At 33.0% G+C, this 22,293-nt stretch overlaps 2 protein-coding genes across 6 annotated transcripts in view; both read left to right on the top strand.

Moving 5' to 3' along the window:
• Positions 1-1,235: 1,235 nt before the first annotated feature.
• LOC134259100 (uncharacterized) lies at positions 1,236-16,107 on the top strand. Of its 5 annotated transcripts, XM_062741696.1 has the most exons (18): positions 6,432-6,557; positions 6,756-6,853; positions 8,470-8,526; positions 8,996-9,124; positions 9,394-9,447; positions 9,694-9,765; positions 9,977-10,090; positions 10,427-10,522; positions 10,851-10,979; positions 12,706-12,852; positions 12,964-13,026; positions 13,204-13,295; positions 13,543-13,648; positions 13,900-14,080; positions 14,170-14,237; positions 14,360-14,481; positions 14,621-14,759; positions 14,853-16,107. In XM_062741696.1, the coding sequence occupies exons 1-18, from the start codon at positions 6,482-6,484 to the stop codon at positions 15,738-15,740; spliced, it is 2,631 nt and encodes an 876-aa protein (XP_062597680.1). In that variant the 5' UTR covers positions 6,432-6,481; the 3' UTR covers positions 15,741-16,107. The 5 variants fall into 5 exon arrangements, with proteins under 5 accessions (XP_062597681.1, XP_062597684.1, XP_062597680.1 ...); XM_062741697.1 differs by lacking the exons at positions 6,432-6,557; positions 6,756-6,853 and adding an exon at positions 1,236-1,392; XM_062741700.1 differs by lacking the exons at positions 6,432-6,557; positions 6,756-6,853 and adding an exon at positions 2,700-2,860.
• Positions 16,108-18,640: 2,533 nt separating this feature from the next.
• The window catches only part of LOC134259099 (low-density lipoprotein receptor-related protein 4-like), a 32,050-nt gene continuing 28,397 nt past the window's right edge, over positions 18,641-22,293 (top strand). The window contains 1 exon segment of the mRNA XM_062741695.1: positions 18,641-18,797. Coding sequence (XP_062597679.1) covers positions 18,740-18,797 — 58 coding nt within the window. The 5' untranslated portion in view covers positions 18,641-18,739.

The following is a 22,293-nucleotide window of genomic DNA, read 5'->3' as shown; positions in this document are numbered from 1 at the left end:
AGGTAAGTAGGTTATTTCTGAGCAATATTGGATATACAGTGTTTTTGGAATAATTCAAGGTCCGTGTTTCTGATTCTGATTTTATCAGATAAAGAAGGAAAAACGTCGGGAATATAGATATTATGTGTATCAGGTACTTATTTATACGGAAAAAGTCACATGAAAAGAGTATTAGTGAAAAGGCAGACTCGTGTACAGGGAGAACAGATTGCAAATGCAGTACCAGAAATACACACAGCTCTGTAGCAAAATGAGAAACGGTAAGAAATACAAGCTGTGTCATGGACAGAGGCAAAAAAGGATACTTAAGGAAAGGAGAGAGGCGAGAACAGTGAACCTAGAACTCCCTTAGATACACATTATTGTATTCGGATAAAAGGCAAAAGGGAAAATTGGTAAAGAATTTATATTGTATCAGAGATGGCTGTAAATAAACAAAGTATCGAATATAATGTACAGTCACAGAAGGAATGTATCAATTTTGAAAATAATTAAAGTGGACTGCAAAATTTCAAGTGGTAGACATGTTGTTATATCATATTCATGAATTTTCAAAATGTAGCACACAATGATCTATAAAATGCATCCCTATTAAAATGTAACAGTAGCTGTAACATAAAAAGCGATTTTTTTAAAATAAGTAATTAAGTATGCTGTACCTGTACTTTTACCTAAGTGTTTCCGTTTGCGTTCTAAAACAGAACTTTGTGTTTTATCATAATGAGCATTATGATCTGAGTTCTAGTCTGTAAAATTACGTTGTACTTTAATCAATAGCAACTGTTATGATTCAGTTGCTTATGCAGCGATTTTTATCTTTTGAATACTGTTGGTGTGCAAGTTTTGCTGGGCGTCTCCAGGTACCTTCCTATTAAACCATCCTAAAAAGAATCATAAATTCAAAACAGAATTTTCAATTTGCGCCAATACCTCTTATGGTTAAGTCCAATTTAAACACTGTTTAGGGCTGGGTCCTTACACCTGATCGTAAATAACAGACTGTCCTTTAATACTGAGATACCGGACCTCGTATAAAAATGATTTATATGAGATTCAATGCTTGTTATTTCTTCACCGCCAGACAATCTCAACAATGCAAATATGTCGCTAAACAATGCATAGCAATTAATCTTTGACAAACTTTCACCCCCTAAGTTTATTCCGCTTTAGAGCGTACATGACGACTTGACTGAATGAACGTAAATGTTCCATTTTTAGCATCCTTGGTGGTAAATTTTTCATCTAGACAGGAAGTAGTTTTTATAAATTTATAATTTAACGAGGCCATGTAATCGTGTCAGATGTATTTTGGATAGACTTAGAACGCTTAGGTCGTTTTGGAGTTAATCGGGTCTAGTGGTGCCTATTATGTGGTTGCGTTGGACCGTTCAGGTAAGAAAACTACATCACTTACTCAGGTATAACAAATATAAGTATCGTTCATTATTTGCCAAGTAAATACCTTAAACAATGGGGTTTTATACATGTAAGCGCTTTTATATCTATTTCCCCACATGTCAATGACGACAGTTTGATAGTGGACAAAATATAACAGGCCATCATTGGAATATACAGTACGTTTATGTATGCATCGCACGTGGCATAATGAAATAAAGTAATAATAATTGGGGAAATCGGTGATTATTCCGTATTTGTCAAAGTGGAGTCGCACGGTTTAAATTCCACGGAGGAGGTTTTACACGGTTATAACTGGATTCATTTCTCGTCTATTGGTGGCATAGGGCGTCTGAAATACCAGGTAAGAGGTGTGCAGTGTTCCGGTGAAGACGTGCACTTTGATTTATTATTGACAGCTGCACTCGTTGTTCAATACATGTAGTAAAAGCAGCTTGTAAAGAGATATAAAACAAATACTTGCAACGCGGAAGTGGTTTTCTTTTCCTGTATCATCATTGACAAAATGATAGTAGTGTTTGCGATTGTTGAGTATTTTTCAAGCCGTAGTGTCTGGAAATAGAGAAAAAAATATATTAATAATTTTTCTTCTATGTAGGCTTGTACATATTGGGAAGATATGTGCAATTCATTTTGAACAATGAAAAATACACCTCTCACTTCGCTATCTTTACAAACACTATAACTGCATACTGACGATGCTAAATTGGGTAGTGGCAACAGAAATTGCAGGGCAAGGTGCAGAGAACGTAAAAAATTCCCTAGCGTGATCTTTCTTATTTTGATATAACATATATGTAAATCTTACACGGGGAGCGGTCAGGTTACCTTAACCTACATAACCATTTGTAAAGCAGCTCAACTGCAGGGATTTTTTATTCAGGTTTGAAAAGCTTTTTAAGCCTTTAGACTACAGCTCCTTTGTAAAATCCGTTCAGGAATTCAATCATCATGGATCGCTTGATTTGATCGATCATTTGTATGATTTCATATATGCATCTTAAGATTCTAAAAATATGCAAATTATAGCATATTTGGGACATTGATTAGAAAAAGAATTTCAAGAATTTATAGTTTCTTCAAATCAGTGGAAAAGGAGCTCTTCTAAAATTTCTGTCAAGGTATTAGTAATTATAAGTGATATTTTTTTTTACGTAATATTGACTCATTCACAGCATTTAATCCAGCACTTTAAATTTGTAATAAAAGTAAGAAAACCGGTATATGTGTGTGACAAGTGACAATAACAGTTGAAGAATCTGATAGTTATCTGTGCCCCTGTGTAAGGAGGGCCCCAAATATTTACACAGACTCTCTTCATACCTGTCCGCCTCACATCACACACCGACAAGGTGTCGATCCTTTGGAGCACAAAAAGCTGTGATTTTATTGAAATTTTCTTTCTAGGAAATTGATGATTTTTAACTGTTAGGTACTAAAACAGGTAAGATACTTGTAAAGCTTGCCTAAAAGTTAGAATTTTTCAAATGGAAGTAATATTATAAAGTTTCTTTACTGCTTGTTTTAAAATAGGCATCTGCATTAATATTTATTTTACATAACTTTTAAATCGACAGCAATTTTCGATGTTTATTAATTATTTTAAGATTTCTTTTAAGCTAGATTTGATTCCCCGTTCTATTGTCAGCATTGCCTGCAGGGTTGGTAGCGAAGTATTTAGATGTGGTATCGTAATTCATTGCTGGTAGAAATCACAAAAGGTGTAGATACACAATTGCCGTGAATTTTCAACCCTATTAATCGCTCTCTTGACTTTTATTTGGGCAGAAAGGCTATTTAAATATTAGTCGGATTTTCAACCGTTCAATCTCATCAGTTTACTGTGTTTGCAGTTCGATATAAATTTTGAATTCGGAGAGTACACTTCATTAATGCATAGTAAGTTAATATTTTTCCTTAAAAAAACTGACCTTTGATTCTTGTAAACTTGAAACAAGTACAGTCAATATTTCAATTTGGAAACAATAGATTCTCTGTACATGTATCTGCGGAATTCGCTGAATGAAAAAAAAAAGAAGTAGCGAAGCCGCATTTTAGAATTCATACTGTGATTTTAGTAATTATTGTATGATAACTATGGACAAGCACGATATTGTGTGAACAAGATCACTTTATGACGAAGATTAATTTTTGCCTATTCTGACTGTCAGATCAAAGGCGTTTAACGAGGAATATGGCAGAAATTACACATAAAATACACATTGACATTCATAAATTCATAGGCAGTAAGAACGTCTGGGCTGACTGATTCAAGCGATCAAGGTGTTTTGTCTTCAGAATGTTGATTATAATCGGTATGAACGCTTTCTATATCTTCCAGCGAATCTTGATTCATCATTATCACCAAGACATGGTTGATGAAGTCGATGAAAAAGCATGATAATGACTTGACAAGATTTGACTTTTTGATTTCTTTCATGTATATCAAACTTTGCAACAAATGAAAGTAAAGAGCGAACTAAAACTTTGGCCTGCAAAAATAGTATGACACTTTAAAAAAAAAAGAAGCTTAATTTGTAATGGAAATATTTACTGCAACACTCTTATTATTTCAATAAGCTTTAAGATATGAGTTTCAGTGATTGCTGTGGAGGATTGTTAAGGATTTTGCAATGCAGTGTTATAAAAACGGACATACCATAAATTGTACCCCTGTTTTTGTACTCGTGCTAATTTCCCCTTCAATATACAAATATTGAATAGATATAATAGATATACATTTGGGTTCAATTTGGAAGATTTTCCACAAAATACATGTATTGGATATTTACACTATTTGTTGGCATATTTACTGTAAACAACTTCTGCGTATACTAGAGTGTATATTTGAATACCTTTATATTCAGTAAGGATTGAATTTGAGACTTTTTATGGTTTTGTACTTCGTTACGTTTTTGAATAATTCAAAACCCAGTGATACATCAAAGCATCTCCTAGTGTGTTAAGTTTTTACTTAATGTTATTGAGAAGTTTAACCCTACATAAAGGGTCACGTAGCTACCTATGCTCAGATATTCGTGAACTCTAGTCATGTAAGCAAATAAGTAGACCTACGCTTCTTTGATATCTAAAATTCTAGTGAAGTAACAAATAAAGAAGAATGTATTTGTCTTTCCTTCTTTAGACTCAGTCTCTCACCAGAGGGCGTATTATGCTAATGTAAGTGGAACTGTAACTCTGGGTAGAGATTGCTTTGGACTATGGTAGAAAAAGTGAATTGTTAGTGAACGTTTAAACCATAGACAAAGTATGTACAAGTACATGTAAATTGTAGTTTCATTACCTGTTTAATGTCATACACCTGTTTAAACTTCCTTCATTCTTTATGATTCCTGAATCAAATCAAGCAACTTGAAGCAGGATTCTAGATAATTGACAACGTTGGGCCTTAGGGGTGAAGCAGGATTCTAGATAATTGACAACGTCGGGCCTTAGGGGTGAAAGTCCTCCAAAATCTGTCGGCGGGTGTGACCGTTCGGTTGGGGATGCTCGCTCATCTATAGCTTCTGATTCCACCTCTGATGTTTTAAAGGTCCATGTTTGTTCTACTCCTGATTTGCATTATTTGTATGGACTTTTGAGGCTTGAATACTGTAAGTTATAATTATCTCCTCATTTCATTCGTTGTTTGCGCATTAAAACACGACGAGCCCTTGGAGAGAGATTACAATAGCCTGGGTACCTTATACAGTAGGGATGATATGGGGTCACGGTATGGCTAGTAAGCTTTGTAACAACAGAGATGGAGGTGACCATTAGGGGCGTTCCAGGAAATAATTACGTCACTCACAATTACTATAAATAGATATATGCTCTTTGTGTGGCCATTTGTGTGCTATCTCTCTCCGAATCCTTTATTGTCCAGCATTACTTGAATAGATTCTTTTGGCAACTTTTGAGCTATTATAATTTCCCTCCAGTTGACTGTATGTTTTTCATGAGACGATCTGCTTTTGAACACCTGCATCTTAACTCTTTCATATCTAAAAAATTGTGAAGTTATACTCTTCAGTTGCATGCATGGTTACTTTTAAGAACCTGACGCTCTTTTCTCCCGCTATTGATTTTGTAATGTTTAACTTCAAAATAACTAAGAAATGAAATGACAATCAGTTGATTTAATATGAAGATTATGTGTCTTTTAAATTAAGACGAGGTAAAACTTTCGGGCCTTTGGGATGTCTCTGTGGTTTTTATTACTCCTTGGTCAGTTCATGTTCAATAGGAGCCATGAAATTTCATAGGGCTAGCTGATGATTAATTCATAGTATATGGGCATTTACTGTCACAGTTTTGATGATCATGTTAGAATGATGAAGAACTATAACCACATCAATGTATTATTATTATATCAAAAAGGACACACAGATTTTATTGAGTTGTTTTTAAGGAAGTTAAGAAGTTTTGTACTTTTATGTAAATTTGTAAACATGTTTACTGCGACAAGTTTTACCAGCTTTGATAAAAATGTGCATAGTTTACTACACTATACGCCTACAGTTTGTGAAAGTAAAATTTAACAAAATCATTCATGGTGACCATTGTCAATGTGTGACCTGCCCAAATAAACAATTAAACCGGAATAACATTTTAAACTTGTTGCATTAGAGGATTAAATGTTTTGAATCATTTAAATGTGAACAAAATGCCTTCAGGTATTTTTGATCGATGAAGCTTATACATTTTTTTTCAACTTACGAAAATATTTTCACGCATCAAATACGAAGGCAGTAGTAAGCCTATGCCTAAAACTCTTTCTAAATAGAGAGAAGGAAAATAAAAAAAAAGAATTAAAGTATTTAATATTCTGAACACATCAAAGAGCAGGCTGTAATACATTTTATTTGAAACTTACCTTGGCAGAGCATGGAAAGATAACTAAATATTTAATGCTTGCTCATCGTATATCGAAAACTTACGTATTACCTGGCGCAATGTTGTGCATTTTGAAGAGGAGGAGCGAGTAGGCGTTTAGACAACATTAATGCCCCCCTGATATTGTTACCTTTTAAGTTCCGGGAGTGTTATCGACAAGGCGAGGATCATGGACGCATTCAAAAACAAGGATTTCTTTTTCATCGGATTTGAGTGCATGCCGGATTACACATTCTATGTTGCATGTTTGTGTTCTTGGTTTGAAATCAAGCCATCTTTTTTTGTTTAATAATCAAAGAATTAATAATTTTGTAAATATAGCATTTAATATCGATCTTTGACAAAGAAAATCTAATACAAAGCTAATCGTATTATCATTGGACTTCGTACTTTTACTTGTCGCTCTATAGAATTGGTAAGGGATAGAAACTATTCGTTCGCAGGCTTCTTCATCATGCTGACTTTCGTTATCCTCTGGTTTTACTGCAGGGATGCATTTCGATTTTCGTTTAAACGGAATGATGCACCGAAAGTCAAAAAGGTTAGTTCAGTCAAGTTCTGCTTACAACACAGCTGCTGTGAAAAATGTTAAATACAATCCAAAAATAATATGGGGAAAATTTCAATTTCTTCTAGTACTAGCTAGGTCTTTTTTAAGTTGGCCTTCTTTTGTTTGCTTCGTATGAGATGTATATAGTATGATACATGTATTGTCACGGTTCATACTTGTATGCCCTCCCCAAGCATATGTTGAACACCAATTGCAACCTTTTGGCAAAATCCGAAAAAAACAAACATTGGAAGCCTGCCGGAAAGACCCGATTAGGTGCGATTGTGTTTTACGCCTCAATGTATTTGATTAATGATAAGATGATTTCCATTTATGCATACTGTGTTTTATGTAAACGACAATACTCAATTCGATTGCCAATACTGATAGTGGTTATTAATTATATAACAGCTGTGAATGGCATTTATTTCCAAGTCTTTAATTTTAATGTCGGCATTACCTGGGAGGGTTTTGCTATGTCAGGTGACACTGTTTTGGCTGGGGTTGATTGAGACTTGAGTCATACCCCAGACAAAACTGAGGACCGGTTATACCGACATATTTACTTTGTATGCTGTGCTCCTTTATGCATTTAAGGTATTTCTGTCTAATTTATGCTAAATACATGTTTTCTTCCTTTTAAAACAGGTTTTATGCATAGTTTGAATTTGTTTAACTTGATTCCTCCTCTTAAAACTTGAAAGTTAATATTTGCTCAATTCAACAAGCAACATTATCATATGCATGTACCATTTCAATTGATGTCCAACACATTTATTTCATTTAAGGATTTTTGTGTATAGATATTGTTTCAAAGTAGCACAGTAAGTGTCTTTTAGTTCTGAAATGTCATTAATTTCATTGTGTTTAATGGTTCTGTGAAATTAGGGTATATCTTACTTTGAAATGAATTGCACCACCTTTCGCTTTATCGAAGAGGTCCTATTTCATCAATTTGTTTTCAAAGAGCTTTTATAAAAAAACTAGTTTGGTATTCATTCTATTTTGCATATAAATTGTTTGTCGCGTATTTTATTGGGGATTTGACTCCAGAAAATGGACTAGAAATCAATTTAAACCGGAAAGCAATCGTACATGTGGTCATTTTCTCTTAAAAATGTCATCAATGTCAGTTGTCAATGAGGTTTAAAGATACCACCTGCTGAGGTTATCTATTGATGCATACATGTAGTAAAAAACTGTGTGTAATGTGACACTTTAGAGTATTTTACTTTTGTTTGAAAAAGTTGAAAGAACAAAATGATTGTTCTTTCTTGGAAAAGTCTTGTCGCTGATTATATTCAAAATCATTTGCAAAGATGACCTGAATGTTTAAAAAGCTATAACACGCACCATTTCTTCCCCTGATTATGTTGTTTCTTTTCTCTAGTTTTACACATTTGCCTATCGATCCAAGGAAATGGGCACACCTTCCTCAATAACCCAATCTTTAAACATCGAATTAATTACGCAAATGTTCAAGGTTAATGACAGGGCAAAGTTCACCGCCATGTAAATTATTGCTATACAGTATTCAATTTACATGTTATCATCAAACTCACCTTCAGATAAGTTTGTCTAAGTTTGCTTTTTTCCTCTCTCTATAGAAAAAGATGGCAAAAGAAGATATACAGAAATGCTTAGAGTGGCTGCTAAATACACAGGTTAGTTTAAAAAACGAACATAAATCGTTTGAGTTTTACTTTGAACATTGTTAACCGATTTTTTTAAAAAGTAAACTCCGAATGAATGAATTAATCATCCAGACAGCAGTTAAATTTCGCTTGACATAAAAGTTCAAACCGATTTAAAACGGGTTTTAAAAATATTTTTGAATGTAAATACAAACGAGGACATTGAGAAGTTAATCTGTTTATATTTTTTGCTGTGAACTGGGAGAGTGAATAATAATGCCAATTAAAATTTTAATTCGTGGGGGAAGGGAAGATGCATGCTGATGACCAAAGAAACAATAAAAATCTAATTTCCTTATACCCTCCCTCTCTCTTTTTAAAAAGTAACATTATTGAGCATGTAAAAAGGATATTAAATAGTATGCATATTGCAACAAAGACGTAAAACCATCTTGTGGTGTAATGTTAACACAGATCATGTTTTTTTTTTAAATGCTAGAATGAGTTAGAAACGGATCCATTTGGAATATGCAAAGCAGCCATATTGGAAGCCTCGATTCGACAACAAAATAAAAGTACCGAACTTCTCCGTTACCAAGACAACATCAAAAGGGTCATGACCCGACATGTAAGTAACGTAGGCTTTCCAAGGATGAAGTACTTCCTCTTAGTACTTTGGGGATTGGTAGTGTTAGAAAGATTATTTACGACTTTGATCATAATGTATAATTAATCCTCATACAAATATTTTAGACCTAAAGTGTACTTCTAATTGTTTTAAAAATTGAAGTACAATACAATTTAATCATTGAAATATTATATTGGGGTACTTATAAAATTTGGAACTCCGCATTTCTGTTTTCATTTGTAAAAAATGATTTTGTTTTTCCTTCATAGAAAGTTTCCAATGAAGACACAAAAGAAATAGCAAATTCATATGAATCGGCAAAGGTTCGTATTTCCATATACTTAAGATTATTCCGAAACAAACAACTTTTCATTTTTCGAAAATCGAATTCCGTGCAAATCAAAAGCCAACGAGCTAGTCAAGACAAAGATTAATCTACTGAATGAAAACTTGTTTACTTCGGCAAGTATAATAATGCATATTATTTGATGCACCATATTTCACCACTAGATTGGTGAACCTTTTACATACAAAGAGAGATAACTCTAATTACTCTATTCTACTTTCAGGCCATTTCGTCAAAAAGGTCGTCATGTATGGAAGTTTTAAATGGGATAGCATCTTTAGAAGAACAGATAGAGGTGCTTCTTCAAATCTTTACTTCTTTCTCTCAGAAATAAAATAACCATATGAAAACATTTAAACAAAGATTTTAATAAAAATTGAAAACGGAGAAAAAAAATTATTGACGAGGAATGTAAAAACCCGCATGTTCCAGTACAATTTAAACACTGGTACATGTAATCGGTTGAAATGTCAATTTAAAAAAAAAATCATTTAACTTTTCTTTAGAATCTGACAAGTGATTTCGATGCACGTGCCATGCACCTGGTCAATTTAGGTGAAAACAATAAACACACGGGAGCAAAGTCCCAAAGTAACGAGAGTTTGGTCAAAACAGCAAAGGTCAGTTCTAATCTTTTAATTTTAATGGTAGCTGCCTTGTTTTTATTGCATTTTGAACAAAAAGAATGGAAGTAACTTTATATCTTAAAACACATGACAATTAAGCCTGAAACTTAAAATAACTAATTTTGAAAAAAATGAGTTTGACTTTTCTTTTTATGCAATATGCAGTATAACTTTTTTTCTATATGCGTTGAATATTTGAAATTTTTTTAACCATATTGCTTAGATTTACTACTATGCTGAATTTTAAACGTAATTGCTATTAGAATTTATATTTGAATGTTTAGAAGTTGTTTGTATATTTTTCATCATAATCTATTTCCTTATATGTAGAACTGTCATATTGCCGTCAGAAATAATTGGCGGTGGATTGATACCATGCTGCAATGTTCCCAAGTCCATCTTAGAAACGCTGCAATGTTTCACGAAGTGAGTCATTTACAGTTCTCTATAAAAAGGATTCCCAAGAAAGTGTTTTTGAACTATTTCTTCATAAATCTATAATTATGATATCTCGACAGACTTATTAGATCCGCGCCTTTTCATAAATCCCTCATTATAATCGTACAGAATTTTTTAGCTCCTTATAAATTTAACGTTAGAAATTCTGTTGAAGGGGAAGGGCAACGGATAAGAGATGTTAGTTACCGGGTAAAAAATCCTAATACATGTATTACTCACAGTTTTTAAAATAAAGCTTGTAATATACTTGAATTTTGAATAGTGGATTCAAAAGTGGTTGCTATTCTCCTTCCAGTTTTTCCACGAGGTGGATGAAGTGGAATACTGGATGAACACCAGTTTGACCCGTATCCACTTAACCTTTGACCGATCCAAACTAACCGGTGACCATTCCGATGTCAAGGTCATACAAGATGAAATGAAGGTAAATCGAGGCTTCTTATTTACAGATTACAGACATGTATTCATATATTACAATCAGATGTTTTTAGATTACAGACAGATGTTACGGATGTATTTAAAGAATAAAATCAGAAATGCCAAAACAGTCCTCCAAACTTGTGCTTTGTTTAAATTGTTGTGAATTTAATATTCAGAAAAAAGAAATCAATTTTATATCCTTTAACTATCCTAAATAATTCTATAATTATTATAAGAACACTTGCTGAAATAATCTTTTCTATCATTTGAAACTTGCATTATATAGTACACGGCTAGTTAAGGAAAAGAATAGATCGAAGAGACATACGGAAATCTAATTAACTTAAAGAAGATGAAATAATGCTTTTATAGGATTATGAATTGTAGGTGCTTTGTCAAACAGAATATATCAATTCTATAAATTGTCCTATGGTTATACTTAGATATAATTTACCATTTGCAGGTGTATGCACTTGCTTTCACACATTGCATGCAGACAACAATGCAGTTAAATCTAATTCTTTGATTCGAACCTTCTTAAAATCGAACCCAGCCTATTGGGTTGAATTAACAGCGTAATTAATGAATAACACTGTGACTCTGACTAACACTAGATGAGTCTTTATTTGTTTAGAAGTCCAGTAGAAACATCAAGGAATGCGTATTATATTTCAATCCCTTCTTAAGTACCTTAGTACTAATCTGCTATTAGAGCGATTTCCGCGGTAAGTACTGTCTTCGTTGGAGACTAATTAGGGGCCCCGTAGTACTATAGTTCTGTCGCTGCGTTACACCGCAACTTTTCTACTAAAGGACCCTCTACTTCACTCCTAATCTTTAAGATCAGTCGAAACTAAACGACGAGGATTTTACTCGTGGTTCTTGCGTTACATGTAGATCTCAATCGTTTGGTTACTGTGTGTGCCTTTTCTATTGCGTAAACTAAACACATGACTCGGTTCTTGTACAATTATGTAACGTTTACTGCGTAATGCTTAGCACAGTTATATTTGTTTACCTGCAATATAATGCATTTGAAAAATTGAAATTTTGATTGAAATGCTATTTCAATTAATTTTATGATAAAAATCTCTCACGAGGAGATAAGTATATAAATGTTTTAATAAATTAATCAAATAAACTATAGTTATACATACATGTGCATGTTTAACTACATGTAAGTGGCGTGGAATTAAATATAATTTTACCTAATCTAGGAATATCATTAATATGTTTCTTCGTTTTCCTTTTTTGTGAATTGCTGTAAACTTGAGAGTTTGAAAGTTTTTTTTGAAAGTGGGGGGGGGGGCATAAAAATTTTTTTTAATTACCCAAAAAAAGTTGACAAGCAAAAAAAAAAACGAAACATTAAAAGTTGCCCAAAGTCGAAATCCTATTTCGGGGGGGGGGGGGGGGGGGGGGGGGGGGGGGGGGTCCAACTTTTTTCAGGGCCAACTACATGTATTCCAATTTTTCTATTTCCTTGCTATAAATATACTGAAAAAGTGCAAAAAGTCTTTTCAATGGACATTTTAGTATAGTTAAGGTAATGTTGCCCCCCCCCCCCGTTGCTACGTACCTGTTGAGTATTTAACTAAAGTTGTAATTCTTAATACCGGCTTCACATGCAATATTACTTTGGGTATATCTTTATCATAAAGAATGCACAGAGTTTTCATCTTTGTGATTTATATTTCCCCACTCAGACTGCATTTTTTGTATGTTTTCAGGACGTGCTTTTAGCTTACCTCCAATGGCAAAGCAAAGTCGACAGTCTGTTTGACAGAGCACGTGACATTGTTCCAATCCAAACGAGGCTGGAGAAGATTGCCAAACCAATCGCAGTTGTTTCCCTTACTGACTACAAAACTAACGAGGTAAAGCTGCAAGCATTCAGTATCCCTCCTTAGTAGATAATTATATTGTACAAAATAATAAAGTCAATAATTTTAAACATAATCTTTATTTAAATGTACTTCAATTTCCAGATTGAGTTTCTTGAAGGAGAGACCCTTACACTCATTGACAACAGCAAGAAAGGGAATTGGCTTGTATGTTTGAAACTCACACTCGCTATATCAACATTAAGCAATAAAAAATCAATCAGAATTAAATCAGTTTAATGTTTTTCTATATTGTAACATTCACAGCATATATCAATAATCGGATGGACCGATATTTGAGGAACGGTTTCCAGGTGAATAAATCAATTTAAATAATTTTTTCAGGTAAAAAATGCAAAAGGTCAATCTGCATTGGTTCCATCTGTGATACTTCTAATTCGTGGTCCCTCTAGTGAGGCTTTAGAAGCAGTGATCAGGTAACATGCTCTGCCAGAGAACCAGAAAATTATAAAAGACTTGAAGTATATTTACTTTTTAAAAAAGGACACCTTAGGTAAATGTAGATTCCCAGATTTAAGAATGAACAATAATAATTTTACTTGGAACGTTAGCTTTAAAACCTATGGGTTTTTCTAGTGGAAACTGGTAAGAAACATGTGTAAGTAGCCTTGCATTTTGGTACAATCATGGTTATCCTTAGAAATCCATGTGTTTTGTTTTTAGATTACGAATACAGTTATTAGGTATCTGGACAACCAGCATCAAGCGGTTAGGTTATCAGATGATTGCATTCATGGGTTTGGTATTCAGAGACTGGACAGATCAAGAGGTTAGCATATTCATCAAAGTTAATTTTATTTATTGCTTGAAACTTGTAATGGTCCATCTCAACTTAGAACACTGTTTACACCAAATTAAAAGACTTCTCTTTCCACACTTCATCCATTTTTTCCACCTTAACACACACTTTTAAGCATTTCTTTCACATTCTTTCTTCCACAACTTATTTTTCAGGGAATCTTACTCATCTACATGACATTGTATCTTTTTGTCTTAATACAAGACTACAATTCATTTTAGATTCAGATGCTTCAGTGTATGCCAGAGAAGGATAAGAAAGAACTTACTGATGTGCTGAAATACATTGAGGATACACTCCTCAAAAACTGGAATGGCTATGGAGGATTTGAGGAGCTCCAAGAGAAAATCCTTCGACTGAACATGATTTTGGAGGAACCAAATGACAAAACAGTCGCACAAGGTGAGTTTTTAAGCCACTTTGAATATTTTCTATTTGAAGACTTTTTTAAAAACAATATTTTGCTCTGCAATTTCAATGTTTTCTTGCAGATTCAGAAATGCTATCTCAAGTTGTTGTTCAAATAAAGTCCCTCAAAGACCTTCTCAATGATTACAAGGTAAAAAATTATTCTTTCTAACTTATGTGTTCAGAAGAATATTAGATTACTCTTTTAATTATCCAGTGTACCTTTCATTTAATTTCAATCTTTTACTTGCATATACAATGTATGTTGCATAGGATTTCTGGGCCTATTGGGAAACGTACAAAGGAATTGTTGAGCTTTTGAAGTCACCGAAGTTCCTGCTTGTGTGTGATAAGTGGGAAGAACTGAAATTCGTGACTTCAGCTCATTTTGTCAAGTAAGCTCACTATGTATTGTTTGCATTAAAAATGAACTTAACTAATTTTGAAACAGATATTTTGCTGAACCATTATTTCACATAAACAGATAAATTTAAGGAGTATAAATGTGTGTGTTATATCAAGATAAATTTGCAGGTTTTGGGACACAAGTCTTGAACTGGAGAAAAATGATCTAACTTCATCAAGTTCTGTAACATTATTTGAAACACCAAAAGAACCATTACCGTCCGAAAACAGAAAACCATTGGAAGAGTTACTTGTCTGTCAAGTTCAGGTAAAAAAGGCTCTTTCTTATTTCATTCAAGTAAAATACTGAATATTGTGTTCCTGTAAGGAGGAATCTTGATAAATTTTCTATAATTAACAGCCTCTTCAACAAGAGATGGACACTGTTGATGCTCTTGAGGAAGAAGAATCCTATCAAACCTATGAAGAAACAACGGTGACATCAACAGATCAGGTGATGTCATCAGTGGAAGAGGAGAGATCAACTTTCGTCATAACGTCCGTGACTGACCCACGTGACGAAGACAAAGAGTTGACTCTTCAAGAAGCCATTATGTTGGGAATCATCGACCAGACGACAAACAGTTACATAAATCCAGACACAGGAGACACTTGTTCTATTACTGAAGCTATGAACAATGGCAACATCATGTTTGAATTTACATCTAGAAAGAAAATCCGCGAAGAGAAAAAATCATATGGCATCATATCCATTAAAACAACCAAGGAGAACAGACCTTACACAATCAGCCGTGTGATTGACCCCAAAACGGAACAGGAAATGACATTATCGGCTGCTGTTAGCAAAGGAATTATTAACAAAGCAGACTCCACATACAAGACAGAAACTGGTGATTTGATGAGCATTGATGATGCAATTTCGAGTGGCCTTGTCCAAGTAGAATATCAAAATGGTGGCGAGCATCACGAAGCAGAAAGCATGACGAGAACTTATGCAGTGCACGGAGTGCTTGATCAAAAAACCAATGAAAAAGTGTCTTTTGCTGACGCGCTGAATAAAGGTCTTCTAAATAAAGAGAGTGGGGAATATGTTAACAATGTAACCAATGAACGACTACCAGTCCAAGACGCCATAATGAAAGGATTTATAAAAGCAAGAATCGTGACCGATACTTCTAAATTAGACGTTGATCCGGAAAATAAAATGGTTGTGGAGAAATTTGCATCAGCGCGTTCCAAACTCCAGGCTGCAAAAGCCCTTCGTGGAACAACAAATGGACATAGCTAAACAATTGTGAAAGGATTTATTCTCAATTTATTTTAAATACACTGTACTGCTTTGTTATGCTTAACTGTTTATAAACCGATGATAGCTAATACATAATATTTTACCAAAGATCTAGAAATTAAATGATTTAATCATTAAATGGGAAGTTCTGATAATGTGAAATTGACTGCATATATAAATAATTAAATATACATGTATTTTTATAATTGAACACAGTCTCAATTATTATCTTTGTGTTATGCAGCAGATACTAGGTAAACTTTTAATAGATAGTTGATTTGTATTTCTTTTTATACATTCATTATTAACATATATTCCATATATACATGTACAAAAATGACATCAATAAATAATAATTGAATTATGACTTTGACATTGTTAGCTATTTATTGACCTTATATAAGTATTTACAGGAGGAATTGTTGGACCGTCTCACGAATAGTTGAGGGGAGTAGTGGAAAAAAAAAATTATTAACGGGACCTAGTCACGATATTCATCTAGTTAGGGCAAAGAATATACCGCGTATTCAGAATAAAGTTAAATGATTTTTATTAAAAAAAAATCTTTTTATTTAAAACATGTAAGATTTTAATCGACGTAAGATCAGAATTTTCTTTGTTATAGTTTTCTAAATTTAAATTGTAATTTACAGAACTCAAAGCAAGTGGGTCGATTTAGGGAAGTATGCGCACAAAGATATCGCAATGAATCGACATTGGTTCAAGGCTTCAAAAATTACATTATTAAATAAATAATAATAATAATAATAATATCCTTTATTTATACAGAATAGAAATTAGTTATAAACTAGTTCAATTGTGGTCCTTATATACAGTTATGTACATATACTCAGTAATTATAAAGCTGTTTATAAACACATGGTTTGTGTATTGGAATTATCATCTTAAATAAAAATTTTTTCTTATGTAAGATGTTTTAAAACTTTGCAAAGATGGACAATTCTTTAAAAATTCTGGCATATTATTCCATAGCTGGGAACCATAAAAGTTGAAAGGAATTACTTTGAGTGGAAAAAATAAAAACATATAAATAATCGGGTTAATCCTATTTAAAAACAAGGATGACAGTTCTATACATAAAATAATCATTAATTGGCATCCATCTCAGTGTAAAAACATTTCCGATGTAGGTGTATAAAAAGAAAAATACATGCTTTTGGAGTTTACATAGTATGCTAAGACCTTCTTTGTTTTCATATTGCCCCAAACAGTACAGCAATAATTAAAATGGGGAAAAACAATTGTATTAAAGATTTTTAAAATGTCAAATATTTTGAGATTTATAAAATTTCAATGTAAGTTGTCAGAAGAAGATATATTTTCAAATAAAATCAAACGTTTCTTAATCTTTGTTCCGTACCAATTAACATGCACTGAGTTTTTTTAAGATTGATTGTTAACTTGTTTTTCTCCATCCAATCTAATTGATAAGATCGTTGTAATTTATTTTCAATAACAAACGAAAGTATCATCAGCATACATGTGATGTTTTAAGCATTTTATTGACATAAAGGATAAAGAACAATGGCCCAAGTAGATTGAGGGACGCCTATAGTTATGTCTAATTTTCTTTGTTATAGTTTTCTTCCAAATTTAAATATGTAATTTACAACAAAAAAAACACCAGTAAGTTTACCACTATCAATGTTTTGTAACCATTTTTCGATTATACTATGAAGTGCTGTTTCGCATGAATGCTTGGGTCTAAAACCAGATTGTTTTTCATTGATAAGATTGTTATGCGTAAGGTATTCATAAAAAGAATTGTGAACATGTCTTTCGCTTTACTTATGATAGGTAATATCGACGTTGCAAAAAATTGGCTTTATACAAGGTGTAACCCTAGCACTTTTCCACTTCAACAAAAACACCCGACTTGATTGAACAATTCAAAATATGAAAATATTTCCTAAGACACGAATACTTTGCTTTAAATTTTAACAGAAATTTCATCTAAACCAGTAGCTTTTGAGTTATAGAAAGTACAGAAAGCTTTCATAACAAAAGGTATGGAAAATGAACCTTCTGGCATTTGTTGGGGAACTGTGGGTAGCTCTTAATTATTAAAGAAAAGAAGTAATTGAATTTGTTTGCGATTTCTTGAGGACACGTACACCATGCTTCTAAATTTGTTGTGGATTATCCGAAAAATAAATGTAACCATGAATCATTATCCGTATCATATATAATATAATATATAATAAAGGTAATCGGAGACCTGAAATGCCTAGATTTATCCAATTTTATTTTATTGATTATAAAGAGTGGTTTTCACTTGTAGAAAATAATTTATTTTAGTGATTCGCTGGTTCTAATCCCACTATGGGACGTGGAGACCGGTCCTTAGATGAGACCGTATAAACCGAAGTCCCGTGTCGAACTAAGTGCTGGCACGAAAAAGATCCCTCACTGCTCAATGGCCCTAAGTGCCGAGTATAGGACAACATGTACAATGTAGCTCTCCACCGGCAAGTGGTGCCATATGAGTGAAAAATTCTCGACAGGGACATTAAACAACATACAATCAATCAATCAAACTTAACTTCACTTAATATACGTATTTTTAAATCAAAAATATATAAATTTCTTGGAAACAGGAATCAAAAAATTATACATTGTATATAGCTGTTCATGCATTTGTAATTATATATCGTATTTTGGTATATACATGTATTGTTTCTTTATAAAAATAATGTTAAAGCTCTAATTAAAATTATCTATGTTTTTATAATTAGAACATAATTCCACTTGTCTCTTTAGAATGATCCGGAAATCTTTAGGAGTTTGTGGTACATGTATAAACAAAGTCATTTTGTCACCCCTTATTACGCTAAAATGAACGGCTTATAAACCGGAAATGGCCCGATACTCTACCAGAACTTCTTATTACTACTATAGTACAGTGAGAACTTCCTTTAAGATTGGATGCTTACTCTGACTTTGTCTCTGTTGTCATTTTATAATTAATTGTGCCGAAAATGGAAATTTTATTGTGCTTTTTCAAGATTTTGTTCATTCTAGAAATGGGATATGCTGGTAAGAATTTATTTTTTATTATTTTTTATGTTTTGGGTAAGCACAACCAGCAATATTTTAGAAAATTCTCATATAATTCATTTAGAGTTGAGGAAACTGACGCCCACAAAAAATAAACTCAAAGGGAAGTGCATTGAGTATCTTAGGTCTTTCCGATCACAGAAGATTCAGTAACACAGACGGAAGAACATAGCCGACAAAAAAGGATGTTGATACAAAATTCAAAAATAGATCTTCTAGTATACCAATTTAGTCGATTTTAAAAAAGTTTAAGAATTCGCAATTGTTTATCAACAAAAATCAAGTATTGATATAAAAGTAGCGGAAAAAATATGCATAAAGGAAATAGTAAGAGCCTGAGTTCGAAGATACAAAAATCTGTTTAAAAATACAGAACAACTAAATACGTGCAATCAATGTCAAGTTTTGGTATGAATTTTGTTTCGTGAACATTTTTGATAAACGTCTTAAAAATTTACAATATTTTTCTGAGATATGTTGAAAGAACCAAGTTTCATTCAGAGTTTGATATATATGAATTATTTTAAAGTCGCAGCGTGACGCAGTGGTTAGAGGGTTAGTTCTGTAGACGCAGAGCAGGAGTTGATCCTTACGTCGAGGGTTCGAAAACCATGCATGGACTGCAGAACGTGGTGACCTTTCCTCCGAATGAAGTCCCCTTTCGCATTGGCACGAAAAATATTCCTCGCTGCTCAATTAAGGCCTTTAGTCTATCCTTCAGCGGTTTCTTGCAAAGATTTTTAATGAATTGTACATATCTTTCACATTTTTCTTATCACTCTTAATTTTTAAAGTGTGTTGCCTTCTATTTTACTTTTTTACAAATTAGGTTCCCTTCTATACAGAGTAATATATACATATCTATATTTTTGTTCTTGACAATTTGTAAAGCAAGAATTCTGGCAATAATACGTACTCGAAGGCTAATAAATTGTTGCGAAATTTGAATTTATGGAAAAAAAAATATTACTTTAAATAAAAAGGTAGATTTAAAGGGAGGAGCTCATACTGTTTTAATACCTTCCACCAGAAAAGAACTTTTCCGTAGATCAAGACTTGGAAATACATCCATTCTCATCTAAGACAATGCACTCTATGTGAGTTGACCGCATGTTCAAGCATGTACAGAGGTTGGAGGAAACAGGGATGGTTAATGTACCGGTATTTTATATACATGTATAATTAAGACAAAGATGGTATAATTCTTCACTTTAAGTCCAATTAGTCAAATTTTGTTTAATGGAAGAAGTAAACTCAAGGAACATAAGGAAGAAGACTTTGAATTCCTTTTTTGGTATTTTTCACATTCTCTTTCCTTGACTTTAGATCTTTTATTGTCACACTTGACTTTGCAACTCTGAGTGGCATAGTGCCAAGCAATAAATATGCAAAATATATATTTAGTCCATATCGTTTACGGTTCTTGAGATACAATATGTGACAGACGGACAGCTACACAGACGGACAGACAGATGCCGGGTAAAGTGATTCCTTAATCATGCTGCTTTGCTCCGCTGACGACACAAAAATAATGTTTACAGTTCTAAACAAAAGTTGAGGCAAAAAAGCTTTCAAGTCTATAGGGAAATTTGGATTATATAGACTTAGTGGAGGTTTGGTAAAAATAATAATGCCTATGGTACTAGAGGTACAGCAATAGACATCTTTCAGCCAAGACAAAGATAATCATTTTGAATGTTGAAATTGTTTGTAATATGCTGTACAGTTTATGTATACGTAATGTATGGTAAAGAGAACCAATTTTGAGAAATAGAGGACTACAGTATCAAATAACAAAAAATACGCAATATGTTTCATGAACAAAAATCTTCGACTTCGCAGTTTATTTCTGCATCAAAATACACTCTGAAAGATTCTGTTTCCGGTACTCTTAGCCATCAAAGATACTCTGTGACCTCAAATAAAAATGGCACCGAGGTCTCTGTTTCTAGCAAGAGAAGCTTTGTTTGATATCGTCCATAATCTTAGACTGGATGTTTTTATTCGTCATTTGTCACTAGCGTGGTTCATAGCGCGTTTGTTTCTAGAGACGTGGAGAAAGGCGCTGATCCTCACGTAATGGGTTCAAACCTACATGCAGGTCGGTCCTTCCGACGAGACCTTGTAAACATAGTTTCCATTTTAAATTAGGTGCAGATACAGAAATATCCCTCGATCACTTCTCAAAGTATCTAATTGTTGAGCACAGGTCTAAATTTGCAGCCCTCCATCCAAAAAGTGGAGTCGTCCCCATAAGGGTGAAAACAATCATTCTCGAAGAGACGTTTTTATATCATTATGATTATTTATAAGGCCATTGCCATGTAATTCTTACAATTAACAAGATAACTAACTGAAAAAAGAATTTTGTAATTAATCAAAAATAAAAATCTTCCTAATCAACAAGTCAATGACTATTTTGTACTCTTTTTCTTACTTTTAAAAACCATGTCACAGTCAGGAAACATAGTATATGCATATCTTAATGAACCCATCCCTATAGTCTTTCCTATTGCAAAATACCATAGAGCCACGTACAGTTTTAAAACTCTTTCACCAACTGTTATAATTAGTTGTAAACCATTACGTGTAAAGAGTTTGCAAGAAAAAAGATTTTTGGCAAAGAATTGAAATGAACATATGAAACTTTCACAATTTCCCTATCACTCTTATTATGAAAGTGCGTTGCCTTCTAATTTTTACAAATTAGTTTCCCTCTAATCCAGATTAATACTTTTATTGTTAGAAATGGGTTTAAATCAGAAAATGTAAACACGATTCTTAGCAATGGAACTCGAAGGCTTATATCCTGTTGCAAAATTTGATTTTCTTGAAAAAGAAATATATTACTTTAAATAAAAAGGTAGACCTTAAAATGAGCACATTATTTTTTATCTTTATTATCTCCCATCAGAAAAGGAAGTTTGCTGTAGATTTACAATTTGGAAATAAAATCCAGTCTTATATAGGACAGTTGTGTTAGAACATGTAACAAGTTTTAAGGAAAAACAAAGATTCTCTGATATACATTATTTTGTAGAATTTAAACATGGACATGTAATTCACTTTTAAGTCACCGAGTTCATAAATTAAACTTGATTCTAATTAAAGAAGTAAACTCAAAGATGAAAACTTTTAATTTTATTTCCGTTTATTCCTAATTTTTCATTGCCAAATTTACACACGTACGTGGCTTTGCCACTCTGTTATGTACAGGAAGACCAACAGGTTTCGTTAAAAGAAAACATTCTGTCAGTGAAAAATAATACCCGCAATTCCTTATGAAAGTTGAACTGACAGTTCTCTAAACGCTCTCAAGTTTAGGACAGAAATTTGACATTAAAGATTCATTACATGCATGGAGCTTTAGTACTAGGCAAAAGTAATAATGCCACTGAAAGTGCATCAATGGTATCTGTCAGCCTTGGCAAAGAATTATCATTTGATTGTTTACTTGTAATATGACGTACAATGT

Source organism: Saccostrea cucullata, unplaced genomic scaffold, assembly GCF_032062105.1.
Source record: "Saccostrea cucullata isolate Sc308-1 unplaced genomic scaffold, CSIRO_AGI_Scuc_v1 ctg465, whole genome shotgun sequence".
NCBI classification, from domain to species: domain Eukaryota; kingdom Metazoa; phylum Mollusca; class Bivalvia; order Ostreida; family Ostreidae; genus Saccostrea; species Saccostrea cuccullata.
Note: the sequence above shows the minus strand (reverse complement) of the source record. Positions and strands in the feature narration are given on the sequence as shown.

Excerpts from the sequence above, each read along its gene's own strand:
- LOC134259100 (XM_062741696.1), top strand. The coding sequence starts at position 6,482 with ATGGACGCATTCAAAAACAAGGATTTCTTTTTCATCGGATTTGAGTGC. Across the intron at positions 12,853-12,963 it reads CTGACTACAAAACTAACGAG|ATTGAGTTTCTTGAAGGAGA; the intron begins GTAAAGCTGCAA and ends TTCAATTTCCAG. Across the intron at positions 13,296-13,542 it reads GCTTTAGAAGCAGTGATCAG|ATTACGAATACAGTTATTAG; the intron begins GTAACATGCTCT and ends TTTTGTTTTTAG.